The sequence below is a fragment of the Musca autumnalis genome, unplaced genomic scaffold, assembly GCF_047663935.1.
Source record: "Musca autumnalis isolate F117 unplaced genomic scaffold, ASM4766393v1 scaffold_3, whole genome shotgun sequence".
Classification (NCBI taxonomy): Eukaryota; Metazoa; Arthropoda; class Insecta; order Diptera; family Muscidae; genus Musca; species Musca autumnalis.
In genome coordinates this window covers 54,110,302-54,134,990 of record NW_027411866.1, presented here as the reverse complement: position 1 = coordinate 54,134,990, position 24,689 = coordinate 54,110,302, and the positions used below count along the sequence as shown (strand labels likewise).

The window sequence follows — 24,689 nt, the reverse complement described above, 5'->3', positions numbered from 1 at the left end:
CCCGGATTTTTTACCGATTTTAAGTAACCGATTAAGGTTATATGTATACCATTAGAAAGCTAATAAAATTGCCAATCAGGGAAAATAAATTTTTTGACAGCATCTTACCTGAGTTCGGTGCTAAAACAAAAAACCCGTATTCTTGAACTGTTTTTAAGGAAAAATATCACTGCGCGTAAATAAGAAGATCAAAGCTTGGTGGGTGAAATATTATTTTTGCCGATGAAAGTGGATAAAGTTAATATTATGAACCCGGAAGGACAGTTATGCCGTAGGTCAAACTCCTGAGTTATAGCGAAATGGAATTTATGTTACGGGTTTATTTTCGTTCTCTTAAAGTTCATCAAGAATGTATGCATCACGTCATAACTCGGAAGTTTGACCTACGGCATAACTGTCCTTCCGGGTTCATAATATTAACTTTATCCACTTTCATCGGCAAAAAAAAATATTTCACCCACCAAGCTTTGATCTTCTTATTTACGCGCAGTGATATTTTTCCTTAAAAACAGTTTAAGAATACGAGTTTTTTGTTTTAGCACCGAACTCAGGTAAGATGCTGTCAAAAAATTTATTTTCCCTGATTGGCAATTTTATTAGCTTTCTAATGGTATACATATAACCTTAATCGGTTACTTAAAATCGGTAAAAAATCCGGGTTTTATATCGCTATATCCGGTTCAAAATATTAGATAACCGGATCTATTCTCCAAGAAAATTTGTCATTATCGTGTTCAGCATATCGGGAGCTATATATGGAAACTATTTCAGATATATCCCAGATGTCAATATAAGCGATAACCAATGGGTATGTCTACCTACCAATACATAGCAAATAACGAATAAACAGAAAAACAAAACATAGTTTTTTTCTGAACAAAAACCGGGTAAATGCCAAAAAAGACAATGAAACCGTGACAATATCGATTAGTTGTCAATGAGAACCATACCTAAAATTCTCTGAGCAACATTTTTGTGGAATATTTGGATGCTGTAAAATCTCATCTTGTGGTACTTTTACTACGGTTCAAGAAAGAAAGGACGAAAAGGACATGAAAGGAATTGAGTTAGAAGAATGAAATGTTCTACAAAAAGATTTGCCATTCGATTTGACTGAAGACATGTAATCTCAAAATGAAGCTACAATAACGGCAAACAGAGATATAAAGCTATTTTCTCAAGCATCACAGGCGAAAATTCAAAAAATTCATCGCGCGATATCTCAGAAACTTGACCTATGGGGAAAATTTCCTTTTGGGTTCTTAATATACTCACTAAGGGCTTTCATCTCCAAAAGGAATTTTCCACCGCACAGACCTTGAGTTCCAATTTGTGGCACAGTGTAATTTAAGGGTGAATCAAGAATCACATTTGTCGACAATTTGTGGAGTTTTTAGAAATTTTTGACTTGGTTTCGTTTGTTTCATACGAATTTTGCAGCAAAGCAAGATTGCAAAACATAGAAGCCGTATATTTATGAAATGTTTTGTACTTTATTCAAAAAACCACAAACTTTCTGGATAAAATTCAATTGAAATTGCTGTTAGTATGTGCCTCTTTCCAATAATTTCATACATTTGAAAATTTCTAAAACCTCCACAAACTGTCGACGAACATGATTCCTGATTCACCCTCAAATTATTAATATATTTTTTAAATAGGCGATGGGGAGGATTCCTTAATATTTTGGGGCAACGGATCGGTGTATTTTGGGGCGTGTATTGTCGATATGTCCTCATTGTCTGGATGAGATTCTTGCCAACTTTTCACCCTTCTATGTAAAGTAGAACGCGACAATCCATATATATTAGCTGCCCTTTGGTAGGAGGCACCAGTTTTCAAGACCATATCAATGGCTTCCTTCATTTTACGGCTTCCTACTTTTGTTTTTTTCCCTTTTTGTTGTTTCAAATTTTTAAAAAAAATTGATTGAATTTTCGTGAACCCACGGAAATAGTCGTCTTCGAATTCATCACTGCTGCCGCCTGAAAGGTATATCAAAACGGTTTTGGAACCACGTTTACAAAATTGTTTTGATAAAAAATTGGTTTTGGAAATTTCTTATGTGTATGAAAACAAATATATGTCCCAATTTACATTAGGCGAGTTTACTTGCGGCAATTGTCAGTTTGTGGGTGAGAGAGGGTGTTGAGAGGCAAAGGGTTACCATATACCTCACCTCTCTCTCCATCAAACTGACAATTGCCGCAAGTGAACTCGCCTAATGTAAATTGGGACTTAGATACTAAATTTGTTACTACAGTAGAACTTTGATAATTCGTAATCCTCGATAATTCGTAAAAATTGACTAGTTCCTTGAATAACGGAATTATGGAAGTTCTACTGCATTTGCTATTATGTGCAATTTAAAATTGGCATGAAAATTGGAGTTAAGGGTTATATTATTGAGTCGGAGTCGATCCAAAAATACCTCGACTCCGAAACCTTGAAATGAACAATTCAATGCAATGTGTTACAATGGTTTTGCAATTTGTTAGTTGACTAACTATATAAAATAACCTCGGAATGTATTGCGTGTTAAATACAAATGAAATAAAGGAAAGAAAAAATTAAAATGCTAAATTTACATTATTCAGTTTCTGTGTTATGTATTGTTATCGCGGCGGGAAATTTGCCGCTATAATTGTTTTTATTCATTCGTATAAAATTCCTTTTAGCATACAAAGTAGTTCAAAGCACTTTGTTATTTAGAATGCAGAGCAAAGTATTTATAAATAACACTGTGCAACATTTTTAAGGTGATCTTGTGCAAACAATTCGAACTGAAGATTTTTTGAAAGTGCAGACCCAAACGACAAGAAACCCTAGTAGGGTTTTGTTGTGTCAGATCCAGCTCGGATTTTATGGCCCCATCTAAACATGGTTAAATATTGAGTTTTTAAAGAAATACGGGGCTACATCTCTGAAACCAATGCGAATCTTCTTCTGACCTCTGAAGCAAATTTTTAGATAAGGACAAGAATAAAATAATTGGAGAAATAATGAACTTGAAAAACTACATTTATTGCCTCAAATTTCAAAATATATGCAAAAATTCCATAATTTTAAAACATTTCGCACCGTATCTCCAAAGCCGTTAACTTTTTCTTAACATTTTCTTCTGAAAAAATATTCCCGGAAATGTAATACACAACTCCTCAAAACATTTGATAGTGGTAAAATGCCTCTATCCCGTTGTTTTCAGTAGATTTTTCAACGACGATTTAATAAAAATGTCAATAATGTAGTGAAATCCGGAATGCGAGAATAAACTGTTGGTGTGAACTGTGTTTGGAATACGTGTTGTAAAAGATATGATGCAAAATACCGCTAAAACAGCATGAAGTAAGCATTTTGAGTTTCAGAATGTTCTAAAGAGTTGCTGAAAACTTTATTTGGAATTTCTGCAAAAGGTTACTTGGTTCAAATTCCAATAGTTTAGCCGATACTGACCAGAATTTCAGCAATTATCTAAAATTTTCTATATTTTATAGATTTTGATGCCCTACAGTTTTTCTTATGTTGTTTTTTCAAAAGATAAGTTCTACTAGTAAAGGACCACCATAAAGACAGCAAGGCCAAATTCCTATTCGTTTGTGAGATAAAGGCCTGGTAAATGCAAAGAAGTGCAGATTTAGCCCGGTTTAGATGAGGCCAAACCGAACTGGATTTGACAGGACAACACCCTACTTGTAATCTAAATATATACTTTCAAAAAAACACATACTACATGTTGTTTCCATTTTCAGTGTTGCATAGTGTAATCAGAATGTGCAAAGGTTATTTATGTACTGCTATGAAAGAAATAATAGCAGCACCTCTTACAAAAAAGCTTTTTACGTATTTAATTAAGACCAATTCTTGCGTTTTTAAAACTAAATGAATGTAAAGAATTTTAAAGTATTAGAAATTATTTTTTTTTAACACACACATAGTGGTGTAGGGTATAACAAAAGTTGCACCATTAGTAAAATTTCTATTAAAATTATTGAAATTGAACAAACGTCTATACTTTAGTACTTAAGAATGGTAGTCAAATTGAATCAACTGTCTACTCACTTATTGTTCAGTTGAGTGCCATAGTTGTTTTCACAACTATATATTACAAAAATTTTAAAAATAAACTCATACTATATAAGTACAGAAGAGAAATTGTAAAACGTTGTTAGTTTGACTTTGCAGCATTAAACATCGTGTGCATTCGTTTAGATAGTACTGCAAATTATATTATTATACGTAAATTTTGTTTCTAACACCATGAATTGGCAACAGAAACAGAAATTGTTTTGTGAAGTGGCTGAAGGACGCGCCAGAGGTCCTTACTCTCCTGAAACAAACCTTGTTATTATGACTAACGCCCTAATGTCAAGGGAAGTTTATTCTATGGATAAGAAGCTGCTTGGAACACGTACTCCTGAATTGCAGCCTCCACTGAACAGAAATTAGCACAATTTTTTTCAAAAATACCTTAGATATGAAGCAGTGCATACTTTCCTTTGATGGAGTGCATTTAACTGATCCTAATTCATCATCTTAACAGGCCTTAAGAATAAATGGACGATTTTCATCGGTACGGACAGTCGCACAAATACGTTAACGTCCAAGGATATCGATCAGATGGTTACCAGTGTATACCGATATGCTGATAGAATTGGTGTGTCAATAGTCGCTCAAGTATGTGATGCTGCTGGGATACACCAAGCAATGGTACCAAACTATACCAGTAGAAACTTACGGTACAAAGGAAACTTCTGGATGTACGATTTAATACATTTAATTAGTACTTTGGTTATTCATTTTTTTGAAAGGAGGAGTGAGGATTAACAATTCTGTGCTTTCTTATGAATATGTGGCCAACTACAGCAACATCATATATATGCTTAAATCAGTTTATGTATATAACAAATTTAAATTTGAAGCATACGAAGAAATATTTAACGACCAAGTTCAACAAGATATTGAAGAAATTTCGAATGCATACAATAACAACAAAGACTTTAAAAATTTATTTAAATTCGTTTCAATGATGAAACAATTAATCAAGCTATTAAAAGATGGAGGAACTGTAGATCAAAAGAAAAAAGTAATTGATAATTTTATATTGATGTTGGAAACTACACAATTTCCCAATAGGTCCAGTTTCTACTGCACATTGACTGTGTGGAAAGAATTGTTGAAAAATGGTAACTTGTATTTACCATATTTAACTACTCATTTCACGCTAGAGAAATTTTTAAATGACATTAGAATAAAGTCGAAATATAAAACAACGTTTCGTACATTAACATACGCAAAGGAACGATTCGATGCTAGCATCGAATGCACTAATACTTTGGAAGACAGTTACAATTTGTACGCAATGGAACATAATTTTCCCCTAAATTAATTTCTAATTTACTATACAAGTTTAAATAAATGATTTTAATTTTACAATACAAATGTAATTGTATTTTCGTTTACATTTTAATTGATTAACTTGTTACTTTATAAAATAAAAAAGAAAAATATATAAACACAAAATGTGTTGGGTGTTTTTTTATTACAGGTATGTTTTTCGAATAGAGATGAAACTGGCATTTTGTGGTCAAATCTGACAACTCTAATGTCATTATGTTCAGTTTGGTTTGCCATTTCATTATATTTAAACATTAATGGCAATAAATTATCCTTCCAATAAAGCCAAAATGATGGACATTAATAAGATAATCTTGTGTTTTATGTCAATTCAAAGTTCTATACCACTAAAAAAATCAGATGTAGTAACATTTACTTAAAATTATCGATATCTGAAAGAGGGAAATGTTTGTTTGTTTGTTTGAAGATTACAAACTCAAAAAACCGCTAAACCAATCTTCCTGAAACTTTCGGAGTATTTTATTTACCCCATGGTACAATCATTACAAGGTAGGACCGAGCAAACATCTGATTACAATTTTTTCTTGAGATCCTCCTATTGTGTCAAAGCAGTTTTGACAAGGTTGACAAACAAATTTATTTAAAATCAAATTGGGCATTGATAAATAAAAATAGAAGACATTCATATATGTATATTTGAAAACAGAAATAACTTCAACATTGTCAAGGGATACTTTCGTTAAGCAATTTGGCCAGATGAGTGGAAATACTGTGGCTGTCTGTTGTGATTGCATAAAACATATAATTTGTATCCTTACTCACCATGACCAGTGTTCTCTGCATTACAAGCGGGTGGGTTATCGGCAGAAACTCGCACATTATGATGTTGTTGCTGTTGAGTATCTCGTTAACATTCACATTCAGGTATGTGATGGAAAACGATTCGACACGTTTTGCCATAAATCAAATTGTATATATCACTAGACATCGGATTTTGCATATTTGCATATTTTTTAATATTAAAGATACGAAGATTCTGATTGGACCAAAATTCGTTTCAAAGAAATCTAAATTCAATGGCAGGGTCATATTTCGTATTTATTTTGCATATTTGCATATTTTGCATATGCACAAAATATGCAAAAAATATGCAAAATATGCAAAAAATATGCAAAATATGCAAAAAATATGCAGGATATGCAAACAGATTTTGGCCGAAAATCATTATAAAAGTCGTTAAATTGTCATTTAAAGTTGGAAAAACCATCAAAAAATACATAACAGTGTTCCAAACTAAGACTGTTGACCGTATAACGTCGATTTTTTCAGCAGATTATTATGTTATTGAGACCATTTGCGACAGTGTGGTGTAGGGTATACAAATATGGTATCGTAATACCATTTTTTTATTATTAAACTATGTAAAAATATAAAATATGATAAAATATCAAACGTTTTATGTAAAATTCAATATTTTCTTTGTTGTAGCGTCTTAATTTAATTTGTAGCATTGGGCTGGTTTTAACTCAAACGACCAAATCGATCTCGGATTTTTTAGCCGGGGAGCCGCCTAAACCTTTTAGTATCGTTAGATTTTAAGATTGCCAACGTTTGAGCACAATTCGAATATGTTAAAACGTGGTACTGGGGCCTCGAAGTTATGAAAATCTATTTTTTTTTTGCTATTTGGCGACTTCGACGGCCCATATATGTATGTGGAACGGTTAAAGCTACTTGCCCGTATTACGCATTTAACTAAAAGCTATTCTGTTCTTAATATTTCTTGCTGAACAACAAAGTACGTAAGTGTTACTGAATTCGAGATAATAAACCCAATGTCCCGAAAAAGGCCTTAGGGCAAAAATGGAGTCTATTAAAAAAAAACAACTTTTTCTTCCTATATTATCAAATTTTTGTGAATGAAATCGAATATATTTTACTTTATTTGAAAATGTTGCCTATTAGGGCGAAGGTCTATTTTTTCTATTCATTTCTCGTTGGACTCGAGCTTAATGACCCATGATGTTTGCAAGTGAAAAAGGAAAGCTGAAGATTCGAACCCAGACAACCACCATTATGTGACATGTTTCACCTTTTGTAGAGGCTCATCAGACATATCGGCAGTGGAATACATTCATTGTATGGCTTCAATGACAAACGCTTACATTTTGTTCATACATATTTTAATTTACTTATGCCCGTAATTTCAACGTCTGGGCAAACGGGTAGGTAGCTACCTATTAGTTATCTTTACCTTTACCGTTTGGTAATTTCTACATGCCATTTACCCAGGCGTGTAAATTTTGAAATCATGTGGTGATTTTAATACATTCATTCGCAAAATCATTGCCACATAGAAGTGTTTTACAACTTTTAACACATTGGCAACGATTAACCAGTAAAATCCTTGGTGTAAGTAACACCGCCGTTTTTGACTCGGTAACGTTACCTATGCGTTGAAATTATAAAATGTTGCTTACACGGGAGAAATCAAGAAATCTACGTCTTGAAATTACGGGCATTAAGGGACTGACATTATGTAGTACAGATGACAACTTGGTGATGAACTCGACTCCTTGCTATGTCGCTCACAATTTTCAAGTTATATACTCCTCCTGGTAATTGATGTTCTGTGGTCAAGTTGCATTATCTTTTTCAAGAAATTCAGAGTTAAAGTTTAATCTTTTGAACAACAATTAACCCCCAGTTTATGTATTTCGAAACGAAAATGTGTGCGCATGAAAGACACCCAAACTTTAGTTTTTGAAATATTATTTCATTCGCTTTTGCTTCAAAACAAAAAACAAATTTGAAATACACACTCAAATTTGGTAGTTTATCGACATACATAAACAGGCCCTTAGTCTTACTTGTAATTATGCCTGGTAAACCTTTTTCTAGTAATTTCGGCAGTTGATTTTTGTAAGTTTGGATCGATTATTTCTGGAGAAATTTCTATCTTTGCTTTGTTAAGATTTTTGTCGTCTTTTGGATCTTTACGGTGTTTTGCACTATCAGATCAAACAATGCCAGACCAATAAATTCAGGACTAAGGTACCACATATGATTTATCATTTTGTTATTTCCTTTATCTGATATTTGTTTGTGAATGCGTTTCGTATTAAGTAAATCTTTAATGCGGTTTAGGTCTTGTTTTAGACCTAAAAATATTTCTGAATATCGTTTTCACTATTTTTTGTATTAAACTCAATCTATTGTCCCTATTTCTTTTTAACTTATTGATAATGTTTACCCAATATATCCTATATTATATCTATATAAACATTAACTTGTTCATTATACGTTTTGTAAAATCAATAACCCAAACTGTCACTTATAACACTCATTTGTTGTCGTGTGGGATACCAAATAAATAAAATAGAAAAAACATTCTGGGGGCGTCCAGTCTCGAACGATTTAAACGCAAGTTGCTTCTACGACCTCTTGTTCTTGGGAAGTGGGTTGGGCAGTAGTTTTAAAACACTCTCGCCTACTTTGAACTTGGATTTGGCAATCGCAGACTATTCTTATAGAAGTCGCTTGAATATGTTTGGTTGATGTCCGGATGTGCTTCCAAACTTGCAGTCAAAAATGCCTCTCAACAATTTTTCTAATAAGTTTGTACAGTGGTACAGAAGCTCTCGACCTAATATCTTCTCGAGCTGGTGAGACCCCATTTTTCTAGGCATTTGTACACTGCTAGTTCTTGTTTCACCCATGAGCTACTGTCAGTTTCAGGAACACCTAGGAGTTGTTCTTTACCCCCATGTGATACCAGAACAGCAATCCGTTTTTTCTTCCCTGTTTTGAGAATATCTGGTAATAGTTTTCCATGCCAGTGTACACAAATAGTCTCGTTCCTCGAAGTTGTTGCGTTTATTTTTCACGAGATCTTATAGAGATCTTATATTTGTAGGAATCCTCTCCGATAGCTAATGATACTAGTAACGTTCATATACACCTTACAGGGGTCCAACACCAATGACAGCTGTATAGTTACGATTTTCTTGAAGCCACGCTTGATTGTATTCGGGACAGATGGTTCTTCAGATTCTACGATACGTTTAGCATCAAAACAAGACCTCATTGAAAATGTATTGAAATATGAACACATTGACACACAAATTTCCGAAAAAGGAAATAACAACATAATTAATAAGCTGTGGTATCTTAGTCCTGAACTTGCTGACCTGGCATTGTTTGATCCAACTGTGCAAAACGCCGTAAAGAGTCAAAAGGCGACAAAAATCTTAACAAAGCAAAGATTAAAATTTCTTCAGAAATATTAGATCCAAACTTCCAAAAGAGCAACTGCTCTGGCATAATTCTTGTTGTTCAAGAGATTAAACATTCACTCCAAATTTCCAAGAGGCGCAAAGGATGGTAAACAACTTGGAAGTTGCGAACTACATAGCAGAGCGTTCTTCAAGTAGTCAGCAGTACCCAGATAGCTCCAAAACTACATGATGTCTGACTCTCGAATAAATTTAATTTAGAACAAAATGTAAAAGACATTTGTTTTCATTCCAAAAATGACGATAATGTTTTTTAATAGTCTCCATTTTCACACAAAGGTGTACCTAGTCACGTTTTTCGGGACATTGGCTGTATTATCTCGAATTCTGTAATACCTATTTAGTATTAGATTTATTATACATATATACTTATATTTTGTTGTTCAGCAAGAAATGTTAAGAACAGAATGACCTTTAATGTAATGCTTAATATGGACAAAAAGCTTTAACCTTTCCAGAGAAATGGGTCGCCGAAATCGCTAAATAGTCAAAAAATTGAGATTTTCATAATGTCGAGGCCCCAGTGGCACATGTTAACATATTCCAATTGTGCTCAAACTTTGACAGTCTTAAAATCTGACCAAACTAAAAACTTAATGCGGTTGCCGCCTTAAAAAATCCGACATCGATTTGTTCCCTTTGAACAATAACCAGCCCAACGCTACAAACTATAACAAAGAAAATATTGAATTTTACATAGAACGTTTGATATTTTATCAAATTTTATATTTTTGCATAGTTTAATAATAAAAAATTGTATTACAATACCATTCTTTTATACCCTACACCACACTGTCGTAAGAGGTCTCGATAACACAATAATCTGCTAAAAAATCGACGTTAAGCTGCCAACTATCTTAATTTAGAACACTTTGAAGATTTTTGACGATTTTTCTAACATTAATTGACAATTTTACGACTTTTACGACGATTTTCGGCCAAAAACTGTTTGCATATTTTGCATATTTTTTGCATATTTTGCATATTTTTTGCATATTTTTTGCATATTTTGCATATTTTTTGGCATATTTTTTGGCATATTTTTTGCATATATTTTGCATATTTTTTTTGCATGTTTTTGATATGACCCCAAATATCGAAAAATTGACCCTTAAAACGCCTAGATCCAAAATTTGAGTCCAATCAGATGAGAAATAAAAAACATGCAAAAATCCGATGTCTATATATCACATTTACGTCAATGTTTTAATGAAGTTGAAAACGGATTTCAAAAACATGATTCAAATAAGCAGCATTTGCTATTATAAACAATTTCGAATCTTCAAAACCGAGTCGAATCGGTTTTGATCACATACCTGTTCATTTTCAGAGACGACCTCGGTGGTCATTTCTGGCTCGGATGAGATAACATCTGATGTTGTAGGTGCTGCTACTGCTGAGGATGCAGGGTCATTTGAGCCAGTACATTCATTCGAGACATTTAAATGCTAAAATGAAGCTGCAATTAAAAAACAACAAAATCAAATAAAATCCATTGAAGCCACATACCTGTTCATTTTCAGAGACGACTTCGGTGGTCATTTCTGGCTCGGATGAGATAACATGTGCTGCTACTGCTGAGGACAGGGACGTACGCAGGGGGGGGGGGCACGGGGGGCCCGGGCCCCCCCCGAAATGCTTTGGTCGAACAAAATTTATTAAGCTACTGTAACCAATTATACAATTTTTTCTTTGTCATAAACATTTTTTATGTTAGGAGATTTCAAATGAAAACTTATATCTCTATCTTATATATATGAAGTTTCTGTACAGAAAATGTACATCAAGTCAAGTTATGTAAGATTTTTTTTCAGTTCAGTTGGAAGTTTCTCTCCTTTTGGGAGAAACTTCCAATGAAATCTGAATTACTTCTTCATGCCACATCATTCTACTATTAAATACGAATTCCGTAATGAATATACTTCATATTTGTTATGTCTTATTCAAGCTATATTGAGGTCTCGAGGCTTTACACTCATCCTGAATCCAAAATAATTCAGTATTGTGGGAATGGAAGTGCATGAAAAATGTCTATTAGACAAAATGTATGAAGCGTTCTTCGTGGACTATATATTGAAAGCCAATTAGAAATTTGTTTCGCTGCCTTCACCAACATTTTTTTTACGTGTTGCTTAACTAGGGAAAAAAATTATGAAGAAAAATTAATTTGTGTTCGTCAAAAAATGCTAAAATCTGCTATATGTAGCATACTCACTTGCATTTTTTCCCTATAATTGCACATTTATATTTCAAAAAATCAAGTTTCGAGAAAAACGCGTTTTAAGTTGCGGAATGATATTTGACTTCCCAACTTAAAAAGGTTAATACACAAAAAATAAAATAACTATTGGGATCATCTTTTGTACAGATCTTGCCAGATATTCGTGCTAAATTTCTGTGCAAGATCAAGTATGATTCGAATTGTTTTAGTGCTTTATAACCTCAAAAAACCTTTTTGTTGATTTATGCCAAACTTCTAGAAAACATGCTGTAACTCGTTGATTTTTGGAGATATCAACATGAAAATTTGACACAAGATAAAATAGAAGTCGTAGAAAAAATAGAAATTGCTAACTCAAAAAAAAACCGTTTTTTGAGTTATGCCACCCTTTGAGTAAATGAGCGATATGTTTGGACGGACAGCCCGTCCAACCGATTTGGTCAAAGTTTTGGATCTCGTAAAGAAAACAATTTCGCTAAAATGGTAGTAATCGATTCGATCTGAACTTTGACATCGCAGTATTTCTTCCAGAAATATATCGAACCCAAAATTGATTATATCGGTCCAGTTCTTCAAATAAAATTTTTTTCCAAATGTACAAGAAGTTCAAGTTGTTCTTAGGTTATCGACACAATAGCTAGATATAGAAGTCCAATCTGTGCTCGCAGATTCGTGTTATTCTTCTTTTCAAAGGTAATTAATTTATAGAAGTCGTGTGGGTATTTCGATATGTAATTAAAAAAATGTGGCGTTATGTTCGGGTCAAACTATACCCCTATGCCCTATAACTCAATTCGTCCTACTCGCGAATATAGTTAAGTAGGGATTGTATTAAAACGTGTATATATTTTTTTACCACTTTCTGCATGGAGGCTCTTTCACAAAAAGGAATCCCAAAATCTGTATTACAGCTGATATTCTAAAAATTAGATTAAGAGCTTTGAAATACTGTAAATCTTGCGATAGCACAAATAATGGCAATTTTCTGTACTTTTAAAATTCTGGGATATACCATAACGTTGACCTATATTTATACCCTCAGCCTTTAGGCTAAAGAGGGTATTTACACTTTGATACGACCAAAAATGTGCCTCATTGAAATAATGGTTTTAGACCCGAAGTATGTTTGTACGATATCCGTTTCAGACAATTTTGAGTAGATCTAGCAATTTCCGTCCGTCTGTCTGTCTGTCTGGCAGGCTGGTGCGCACGATAACTCTCGAACGGATCAATCGATTCGGTTCAAATTTTGGGTATCGAAATATTTTGTCCAGATTCAATTTAAGTTCGAAGATGGGCCATATAGGTCCACTCCGTCAGGTACCTCCCCCACAAATGTTCAAAAATTGTCGCAAAACTTGTGCGCACGATAACTCTTGTAGGGAATAACCGATTTGGTCCATACTTTGCACATCAAGTAATTTCTACCAAACTTAGACGAGTTTCCAATATGGACTCAATCGGTCCACTCCTTCGAGTACCTCCCACACAAAATTTCTGAAAAGTTCAGTTTAGGACCTGGTCTCGAATCGCTTTGATTTTTGTTTACGCAAGTTGTATTCGCTGTCCTCTATACAACGCTGTAAGTTTCATTAGGGCCAAGTCCATACTTCCTGAGAAAATAGCCTGAAAGTTACAAAAACGTGTGTAGTGGTTGGAGCTCAAGATAACTCTCGAACGGATCCGCCGATTCGGTCCAAAATTTGGCTTTCGTAATATTTGGTCCAAACTTAGTTCAAGTTCATTATCCAAGTTCATTGGATTATATCGGTACACTCCTTCCGGTACCTCCCCCACAAAAGTTCGAAAATGTTCGGAAAAGTTGTGCGTACGATAACTCTTGAAGGGATTAACCGATTTGGTCCATACTTTGCACATTATGAAATTTCTACCAGACTTAGATGAGGTTCCAATATCGACTCAATCGGTAAACTCCTGCGAGTACCTCCCACACAAAATTTCGGAAAAGTTCAGTTTTGGACCTGCTCTCGAATCGCCTTGGTTTTTGTTGTAACATCTTGTATTCACTGTCCCCTATACGAAGGTATAAGTTTCCTTAAGAGCAAGTCCATACTTCCTGAAAAAATGGCCTCAAAGTTGAAAAACAAACCCTATGACACCATGTTTATGGGTGGAAGCGCAAGATAATTCTCGAACTGAAATGCCGATTCCGGCCAGAATTTGACCTTCGTAATATTGTTTCCAAACTTACTTTAAGTTCGTAGATAAGCCATATCGGTCCACTCCTTCAGGTACCTACCCCACAAAAGTTCAAAAATATTCGGAAAAATTGTGCGCACGATAACTCTTGATGGGAGTGACCGATTTGGTCCATACTTTACACATTCTCATAATATCTACCAGATATAGATCAGGTTCGAATATGGACTATATTTGTCCACTCCATCCCGTACCTCCCACACAAAATTTTGGATAAGTTCACTTTAAGACCTGCTATTGAATCACTTTGTTTTTTGTTGAAGCAACTTACATTCGCTGCCTCAATTACGATGGTAAAAGTTGTTTCAGGGGCAAGTCCATACTTCTTGAGAAAACAGCCCGAAGGGTGTAAAACCCCCTATGGCACCCCCATGGTCTATGTCGGTCCATTCCTTTAAGTACCTTTTCCGCAAAATTTTTGAACTTTAATCCTAATCAAAATGTTTGTCGGTTCATACGACCAACATTTTGAAACCTCCTAAATACATAAGTTTTTTGTGAAAAGGTGTTTCAATTTGCACAGGCTGAGGGTATATCTCTGTCGGCAAAGCCGTTTGATACTTTTTTACTTGTTTTTAATCATATAGGTCCAAAATACTGAAAACGGGCGCAACTTTTATATGGCGACTATACCAAACGTGGTTTCAATTTCAATTCTAAATATCTTATATTTAACTTATATTTAATACTCTGTAAAAAGTTAAAATTGTATCCTAAATATTGTGATCTTTCTCTACTGAATTTTTATACTTTGTGTCAATATTTCATATAAAATCAACAGCAAAACCTTAAAAAAGCTTTACGTAACCCTACACAACATTTTCAATTTTCATGATTTTTGGTCAAGTTGGGCCCCCCCCCCGAAATGAAATCCTGCGTACGTCCCTGGCTGAGGATGCAGGGTCATTTGAGTCAGTACATTCATTCGAGACATTTAAATACTTAAATAAATCTGCCGTAAAGAGTCAAAAGGCGACAAAAATCTTAACAAAGCAAAGATTAAAATTTCTTCAGAAATATTAGATCCAAACTTCCAAAAGAGCAACTGCTCTGGCATAATTCTTGTTGTTCAAGAGATTAAACATTCACTCCGAATTTCCAAGAGGCGCAAAGGATGGTAAACAACTTGGAAGTTGCGAACTACATAGCAGAGCGTTCTTCAAGTAGTCAGCAGTACCCAGATAGCTCCAAAACCACATGATGTAAAATGTTAAAGACATTTGTTTTCATTCCAAAAATGACGATAATGTTTTTTAATAGTCTCCATTTTCACACAAAGGCTGTATTATCTCGAATTCTGTAATACCTATTTAGTATTAGATTTATTATACATATATACTTATATTTTGTTGTTCAGCAAGAAATGTTAAGAACAGAATGACCTTTAATGTAATGCTTAATATGGACAAAAAGCTTTAACCTTTCCAGAGAAATGGGTCGCCGAAATCGCTAAATAGTCAAAAAATTGAGATTTTCATAATGTCGAGGCCCCAGTGGCACATGTTAACATATTCCAATTGTGCTCAAACTTTGACAGTCTTAAAATCTGACCAAACTAAAAACTTAATGCGGTTGCCGCCTTAAAAAATCCGACATCGATTTGTTCCCTTTGAACAATAACCAGCCCAACGCTACAAACTATAACAAAGAAAATATTGAATTTTACATAGAACGTTTGATATTTTATCAAATTTTATATTTTTGCATAGTTTAATAATAAAAAAATTGTATTACAATACCATTCTTTTATACCCTACACCACACTGTCGTAAGAGGTCTCGATAACACAATAATCTGCTAAAAAATCGACGTTAAGCTGCCAACTATCTTAATTTAGAACACTTTGAAGATTTTTGACGATTTTTCTAACATTAATTGACAATTTTACGACTTTTACGACGATTTTCGGCCAAAAACTGTTTGCATATTTTGCATATTTTTTGCATATTCTGCATATTTTTTGCATATTTTGCATATTTTTTGCATATTTTTTGCATATTTTTTGGCATATTTTTTGCATATATTTTGCATATTTTTTTTGCATATTTTTTGCATGTTTTTGATATGACCCCAAATATCGAAAAATTGACCCTTAAAACGCCTAGATCCAAAATTTGAGTCCAATCAGATGAGAAATAAAAAACATGCAAAAATCCGATGTCTATATATCACATTTACGTCAATGTTTTAATGAAGTTGAAAATGGATTTCAAAAACATGATTCAAATAAGCAGCATTTGCTATTATAAACAATTTCGAATCTTCAAAACCGAGTCGAATCGGTTTTGATCACATACCTGTTCATTTTCAGAGACGACCTCGGTGGTCATTTCTGGCTCGGATGAGATAACATCTGATGTTGTAGGTGCTGCTACTGCTGAGGATGCAGGGTCATTTGAGCCAGTACATTCATTCGAGACATTTAAATGCTAAAATGAAGCTGCAATTAAAAAACAACAAAATCAAATAAAATCCATTGAAGCCACATACCTGTTCATTTTCAGAGACGACTTCGGTGGTCATTTCTGGCTCGGATGAGATAACATGTGCTGCTACTGCTGAGGATGCAGGGTCATTTGAGTCAGTACATTCATTCGAGACATTTAAATACTTAAATAAATCTGCAATTAAAAAACAATTGAGCAAAGGCTATAGTCGGGACGGGGCCGACCATGTGATACCCTACACCACTACCCCTGTGCATAAGCTTTTCACTGGTAAACATTTCTTTTAGGGAATATAAACCGACTAACACCAAAAATAATATGCCTCTCTGTCTCTGGGACCCCCATAAGCAACCAAAATTTTGTGACCCTCCGATCAAAATTACGACCTGTAGCTTGATTGAAAAAAAATGGAAGAATTGGATGCATTACCGACTATTGTGGTATCTCCCTTGTTTGACCACCTTCAATAGGCTTCTTTCTATGTGGGACCCGCATCAACTCCCAAAAAAATCGTGACGATCCGATTAAAATTGCGACCTGTAGCGTGATTACAAACAAATCGGAAAATGGGATGCATTACCGACTATTGCGATATCTCTGTTGTTTGAGCAGCTACGACAACCTACTTTACATCGTTGTAAAGGTGATATTTTCTACTTTCCTTGCCAGGCTTTGCTTTTGATATACCTCTTAAAGAAACAGTGATATTGGCCTTGAAATAAAACGTAGACCTTTTCTCCAAATAAGTTTTTCCCCATTCCGACCCCTATATATTATCCGACCATCACCAAAATCAATATGCTTCTTCATCTGTGAGACCCCCATTAACCCTTAAACTTTCGTGACGATCCGATCAATATTGCGAACTGTAGCGTGATTTCCAAAAAATAGAAAAATGGGATGTATTACCGACTATTGCGATATCTCCGTTATTTGTTTACCTACGCCGACCTAGTTTGCATCATTGTAAGGACGGGATCTTCTGCTTTCATAGTCAGGCTTTGCTTTTGAAAAATTTTTAACCAAAGCTGTGATATTTGTCAATATAATTAAAATTGCAAAAATGAAAATTAGGGTTTTATTTGCTACTATTGCGATATCTTCGTTGTTTGATCACCTACGAGCACCTACTTTACATCATTAGAAAGATGATATTTTCTGCTTTCATTGTCAGGTTTTGCTTTTGGTATACCCCATATAGAAGCTGAGATATTGGCTTTGGAAAAAACGTTGTCTTTTTATCCACCTAAGTTTTTTGGTCTTTCCGACCCCTAAATATTATCCGACCATCACCAAAATCAATAGGCTTCTTCCTCTCCGGGACCCCCACCAACATCCAAAATTTCGTGACGATCCGATCAAAATTGCGGCCTGTAGCGTGATTACAAGGTTTAGATGGACAGACGGACAGACGGACGGACTGACGGACGGACGGACACACATAGCCAGATCGACTCAGCTCGTCGAGACATTCATTTTGATATATATAAGTATGGGTCTACGACCATTATTTCGATGCGTTACAAACTTTTTGGCCAAAACCAACTTATAATACCCTCCCCACATAGTGGTGTAGGGTATTACAACAAAATGAAATAAAATCCATTGAAGCCACAGTAAACTGTAACAAGTGAGCAAAGGCTACAGTCGGGTGGACCGACTATGAGATATGCACTGCACCTGCACGTAAACTTCATATCAACATATAAAACCCACCCCTCCCCACATAGTAGTAAAGAACGTTGTAAAACTTACGTGCGTTGCATTGAAAACGAGGTGGTGAGTCATCCGGGTAAGGGCGGGGGTAAAGGATCGGCGAGCACACGGGTGAGTGCTCTGGAGGCGTATTTGGCTCATTACTCCAGGGGTATCCCAATGGCCTGATCCTCTTCGCCATTTCTGCATCCTCTTCAATGCTTAATTTTCGCTTTTGCTTAACGTTCATCTGCAAAATTTTCGCTTCCATATCAGAGATTTTTTTATTTAAATTATTAATCTCGGCTTTCAGCGCCTTCTGGTCAAAAACGGATGCCTCCATAGAAACTTTTAGCATCTCAAACTTGTCCTCCATTTCTAAACTAAGGATTCTTACAGGCTGAGGTATAATAATGAAAAAAAAAATTAACAAACCTTTTAAAAAATCGGGTTTGCTCATGCAGCATTCATTTGCAACCATTGCAATGCATTGGCGAGCAGTGTCCAAAATTTTGATTAACATATGCTTCTTGCTGTTCTCCATTTCCATTTTTTCCTATATATATAAAAAAAGGAGTGAGGTGAGTGACTGAATGGTAGGAATTTTGCTTCGGATTACAACACCGACGTAGTCAGGGGGGGGGCCCGGGCCCCCCCGATATGATTTTAGTTCCCATAGGATATTAGCTTATGTTACACATTTTTTAATTTTTGAGTAAAATTTTAAACTGTTTTAAATTGTTTAAGAAAAATATGTAAAGTAGTTGGAAGTATTACAGAGAATTATTTAACTTCATTTGTATACTTATTGTCCAACATATTTGAAACTATAAAAATAATGAATAAGTTAGGCTTTTTGAGCAATTTTATGCATAGTTCTTGTTAAGTTTCTTGTTAAGTTTGATATGAGAAATGCGTTTAATCGGAATTTTAGGCTGACGGTAAGTGTTCTGAACAAAACATTTATTTGTATTTATTGAACGTTTGTAACATATTACGTCCATGACTTTGGCTTCAACATCCAGAAAAAAAAACATTTTTTCGATATTTTGTTTTCGAAATTTTTTATAAGAGCAATTCAACAATAAAAGATAAAACCGTAGCTTCAACTTTGTGGTTTTAAGTGTTTGTATATTTTCTCTAAACGCTTTTATAATGAACTATTTTGAAATTCATGACAATTACAAATTCTTTATTATGTTTGAAATTTGCAATAAAAAAACTATATCAACCATTTTTTATGATATAATTTCTGCTCCACCGCAGTTTCGTTAATGTATATTGGACAAAAGGATTTTTCTGTCGAATTTTTATGTTTTGTTCGACTTTTCGAATGTTGATAAAATCAAGATTATAGAGCTTGAGGTCAATGTTTATATTTTACTAGCTGAACCCGGTGCGCTTCGCTACCCCGAATAAAATAAAATATATAATACAATAAAGCGTGTTTGGTGCATCAAATACATGAAATCGGAGGAAAATATATATGGGAGCTATATCCAAATCTGAACCGATTTCAATATAATTTGGAAAATTTATTTCTAGACCAAATTTCTGCACACATCTATAATTTGGAGACATTATATGTTACCATTCTATTGATGTTTGCATAAAAAATCTAAAGTATTTGGAGGTACCTCCGATTCTGATGCTATATCTCCGGATCAACGCGGAATTTCAGAAATATTTATAGCCTATGTTACTTTCAGGCCATGTAGTGATATACTCTGGAAATTTCAGGAAGATCAGTTCAGCGGTTTTTGAGTCCATAAACTTCAAACAAACAAACGTACAAACATTTTTCTACTTTATATATATTGATGATTTATTACATATTATTTCCAATATTTCAAAATTATAATCATCTTCAGTGATTTTTCTGTCGATTATTCTTTGAATAAAACCAGAAGAAAACGTCATAGAAACCCACAGCAATTGTATTTAGGGAAGTACTTTCAATGGATGCACTTTTCTAGAAATGTTAAATTTTCCTCCTTCGGTAAAGGACTTTGTGACGACAAACGAAATCTAACAACTACTTCGTCAAGATCTCAACAAGTAACACTCGACTTTGCAGACAGGAATATACCCTGAGCATGTGTGAATTAAAACTTTCATCTATAGACAGATCGAATAGTGGCTACACAGCCAAAATCCTTAAACCCAAAAACTATGTATTAGGAGATTTTCAGAAATTTGTAGCCATTTTTGTACGTATGAACTTGCCAACAAAATATAGATTTTATCATTGATCACAAGTGTTGCGGAGGAGGTATGAAGAAATGGACTGGACCGACATAGTTCATTTTGGGAGTAGATCTTATTTTGGGAGTCATTCTTTTAAAAGATATTGCGCCCACCAGTCATTTCAGTTCGCCACAGTATAATTTTCACTTTTTGACACTTATGTCAGGAAATATGGACTTGCCCACGAAAAACATAATACCGCTCTAAACACAAGGTATAGCTTCAGTACAAATTTCTAAAGATCCTCAAATAGACCTTAAACTGCACTTAAACAACTATTTTCAAGATTTCTGAGGGAGGTGCCCCAGTATGGCCCATTTTCGAGCAAAAACTAAGTTTGGAAAAAATATTACTAAATCCAAAGTTTGGACCAAATCTGTTGCTCCGTTCAAGAAAACTCGCCCATTCCACTTTAGCTAAAATTCTTGAAATTTGCGGGGAAAATACCAGAAGAAGTATACCGAAAAGCACCATCTTCGAATTTTGTATATATAAGGCCCGCTGAATGAATGCGATAAATAAAGTTTGGAACAACGCAGTATCCGTTTCGAAAGTTGTCGTGCGCACTACCCACTACACATGTTTGCCTTAGGTGTTCTTTACAGCTTTCGAGCCATTTTCTCTGGAAGTATAGACTTGCCTCTGAAAAACTTGTACTGTAGTAAAGGGGCCCCGAGAACACTTGTTGCAAAAAAGCAAAGCGTTTCCAGAGAGTTCTTTTTATTTATTTCATATTTTTTACTTATAACTAACTTATAAGCATTAAGGAAGTGAAGCCATGACCATTGAGGTCTTAAGCTTACACAGCTTATCCAGGGAGGTCTTAAACTACATTCGCGGAACATTTTTGAAATACTCTGCGGAAGTTTGCCGAAAGAGTAGATCGATATGGTCCATCTTCGAAGTTGATCAAAATATCATGAAGGCCAAATTTTGGACAGAATCGGTTGATCTGTTTGAGAATTATCGTGCCCTCCAGGCAGCTACCCAGACGAACGGACATAGCTAAGTCGACTCCAATTTTTCTAAAGCAGATTTCTTCCAAACACACTTTGGCCCTAAAGCCATTATTTCGATGAAGCACATTTTGGCTAAAGGCTGAGAGTATAACAAATTTAGATTGGGAAAAATTGTGTTTATGGATTTTTGCTAAAAGAATGTATACAGATATAGATCTTGGATTGGGCGACATAATTTCATTTTAAAAGAATTTAAGACTGGATTCCAGGGTTTTCCTTAATCCTGATGAATTTATGAGAATATCCAGGATAGGAAAGCAGAATTGCTATAAGTGAAGGCCGACGATTGGACGTCAAAATTAGTCTATTGACAGATGCATGTTTTGGCGACAGAATTTGTCATATACATAACCTCGATTATGTGATTGAAGGATAGACTAACTATTGCTCAGCATTAGTTCTCGGCCTTCAGAAATTCTTTGTGATAAGTAGACATCGGATTTTTGCATATATTTCAAAATTATAATGTTAATAGATTTGAAAATTAAATGTTATGGTATTTCTAAGGTTTTCTTTTGGTCTTACCGAAGTGATATCGCTGAATTTCATAACATTCACTATAGCTGTGAATTATTTGATAAATGATACGCCCAAAAATATATGGGATTATTAATATATTCATTGTTTTGAACATATATTAACCGTGACACATTGTCAAAAAAGTTCTAAAAACAAGATAAAATTGGACAAGAAGTCTTACGCCATTCGAATTAAAAAATAGTAATGAAAAATATTTAATCAGTAAAATAAGTCTAAAATAAGGTTTACATCTTTGCTAAATAAGAAATTTTCGCTAACACGAACTTTCAAAATTTTGGTCAGGTGGCCCCCCCCCCCCCAAATGAAATCCTGGCTACGTCCCTGGATTACAACAATATATAGTTTCTCCAAAATTATAAGTTTTCTTTAAGTAGCCGACCCACAGTGGAAAAAAGTACCGATTTAGCGCGCCAAAAGTAAAAGTCTATGTTTTATTGTATGTTTGTCCATAAATTCGATATGAACAGCTATAAATTAACAATTTTACTTCATTTATTAATATACAGTTTGTCAAGTAATTGTTTTCGAACCAAGAAAACTAACATTTTTCTGTATTAATCTGTGAAAAATTACTGATAATTGGGATAAAAATGTCGGGTTTTTTGCAAAAAATAGTTGGTAGACTTATTAAGGACAAGATAGGATGTATAAATAAAAAATTGACCCACGTAGTCCAAGAAAAAATAATGAAAACCCATAACTACATATAATTCAAGCTGTCAAATAAATGTTTTCGAAATTTGATGCAGGTTCCAAAATAACCCATATGTTTGGTAAATTCTTGAAAATCATGACATTTTATGAATGTTATTCTTAAAAAGGGTAAACTACTAACAAGTATCAACAATATTAGGCATATAATATCCCTACTAGGAGGGTTACCATATGGACCAAGGGAGTACCAGGTCATATTACATTTAAACAGGGTCCTATAGGTCTTATACCGGGAATATCTGAAAACTAAGGCGTTTTTTAGTTCACCAGGATGGACTGCCATCAATTACAATAAAAATTACCTACAAAATAATTAGATCAAAAGGGTTGCCAGATCGACTAAAAAGGTACCAGGTTATATAAACAGTGAACGAGGCCTCCTGTGCCCCAAAACAGGCACCGAAGTTAGTTTTTTTTTACTTACAATTAATAAAGAGATAATGGCATTTCACTAAATCGGAAATATCACAGTTGGAGACCAATATTGCTTAGAAATGTATGGGGTAAAGGTTTCGACAATTTTCAGAAATGCATACTTCGACATATTGGACAAATTTCGCGTACTCTGCAGTACTACTGTAGTACATTTTTAAGGGAAAAATTATGTTGATGGGTAAATAATGCTTCAGTGTTATCATGGAAGCAAAAAAACTTAGAGAATTCCTCTGAACTGACTATAAACAGTGGAAATCGGAGGTCTATTAAAAATCGGTATGGACTGACAATATCTTATATATGCATTTCTAAGCGGTTTTGGTACTTTTATGTCATATTTTGGTTTATTTCCCTTATCCCTTAATTCAATTTGAGTTAAATAAACAAATTTTAAGCCCTGGTGATGGATCCATGTGGCCTCGTTTACTGTTTATATAACCTGGCACCTTTTAGTAGATCTGGCAACACCCCTGATCTAATTATTCTGTAGGTAATATTTATTGTAATTGATGACAGTCCATCCTGGTGAACTAAAAAAACTCATAAAACGCCTTAGTTTTCAGATATTCCCGGTATAAGGACCCTGTTTAAATGTAATATGACCTGGTACTCCCTTGGTCCATATGGTAACCCTCCTAGTAGGGATATTATATGCCTAATATTGTTGATACTTGTTAGTACTCTACCCTTTTTAAGAATAACATTCATAAAATGTCATGATTTTCAAGAATTTACCAAACATATGGGTTATTTTGGAACCTGCATTAAATTTCGAAAACATTTATTTGACAGCTTGAATTATATGTAGTTATGCGTTTTCGTTATTTTTTCTTGGACTACGTGGGTCAATTTTTTATTTATACATCCTATCTTGTCTTTAATAAGTCTACCAACTATTTTTTGCAAAAAACCCGACATTTTTATCCCAATTATCAGTAATTTTTCATAGATTAATACAGAGAAATGTTAGTTTTCTTGGTTCGAAAACAATTACTTGACAAACTGTATTTGGTAAATTTGTATTTTTACCGTAGAATGGTACCTATCGATTTTCCGTATTTTAAAGATTTCTACCACATTATCCAACCGAAACTGCTAGGATTTGGTATTTAGTCTCCGTGGGGGTTATACATACACTCCATAAACATTTTCGGTGTAGGACCATGTTTTCATATAGCCCCCATAGACCGGTACCACCGATTTCGGTAATTTTGGAGGTTTTAGCCATATTATCCAACCGATATAACTGAAAGTTGACATTTAAGCGGGGTACACACGATCAGTTTTGACTGACAGCTTTGCTCAAATAATCGGTTGCTTGCCAGTGTGGCCGTTCATTTCAGTCAGTCATCCGTCAACCACAAAAAAATTTGTGGTTGTGTGACAGTCAGCCGTTGGATGTGTGTATATTTGACCGTGTTTACAAAAAACCTCAGTCAAATAATAATTTGCAAACGAAAACATGGAATCCGAGAGTGAATTTTTAAAAGAATTTATTTGT

General features: G+C 34.4%; 2 protein-coding genes across 2 annotated transcripts; both read right to left on the bottom strand.

The window, feature by feature from the left end:
• Positions 1–1,653: 1,653 nt before the first annotated feature.
• On the bottom strand, positions 1,654–11,192 carry LOC141398191 (uncharacterized). The gene is made up of 4 exons (XM_073975424.1): positions 11,160–11,192; positions 10,967–11,098; positions 6,178–6,247; positions 1,654–1,985 (listed from the first exon to the last, which is right to left on the bottom strand). The coding sequence occupies exons 1-4, from the start codon at positions 11,190–11,192 to the stop codon at positions 1,654–1,656; spliced, it is 567 nt and encodes a 188-aa protein (XP_073831525.1).
• Positions 11,193–11,771: 579 nt separating this feature from the next.
• LOC141398190 (uncharacterized) lies at positions 11,772–18,783 on the bottom strand. The gene is made up of 5 exons (XM_073975423.1): positions 18,712–18,783; positions 18,294–18,633; positions 16,582–16,712; positions 16,389–16,520; positions 11,772–11,786 (listed from the first exon to the last, which is right to left on the bottom strand). Exons 1-5 carry the CDS (start codon positions 18,781–18,783, stop codon positions 11,772–11,774), a joined length of 690 nt encoding a protein of 229 aa, XP_073831524.1.
• Positions 18,784–24,689: the final 5,906 nt, after the last annotated feature.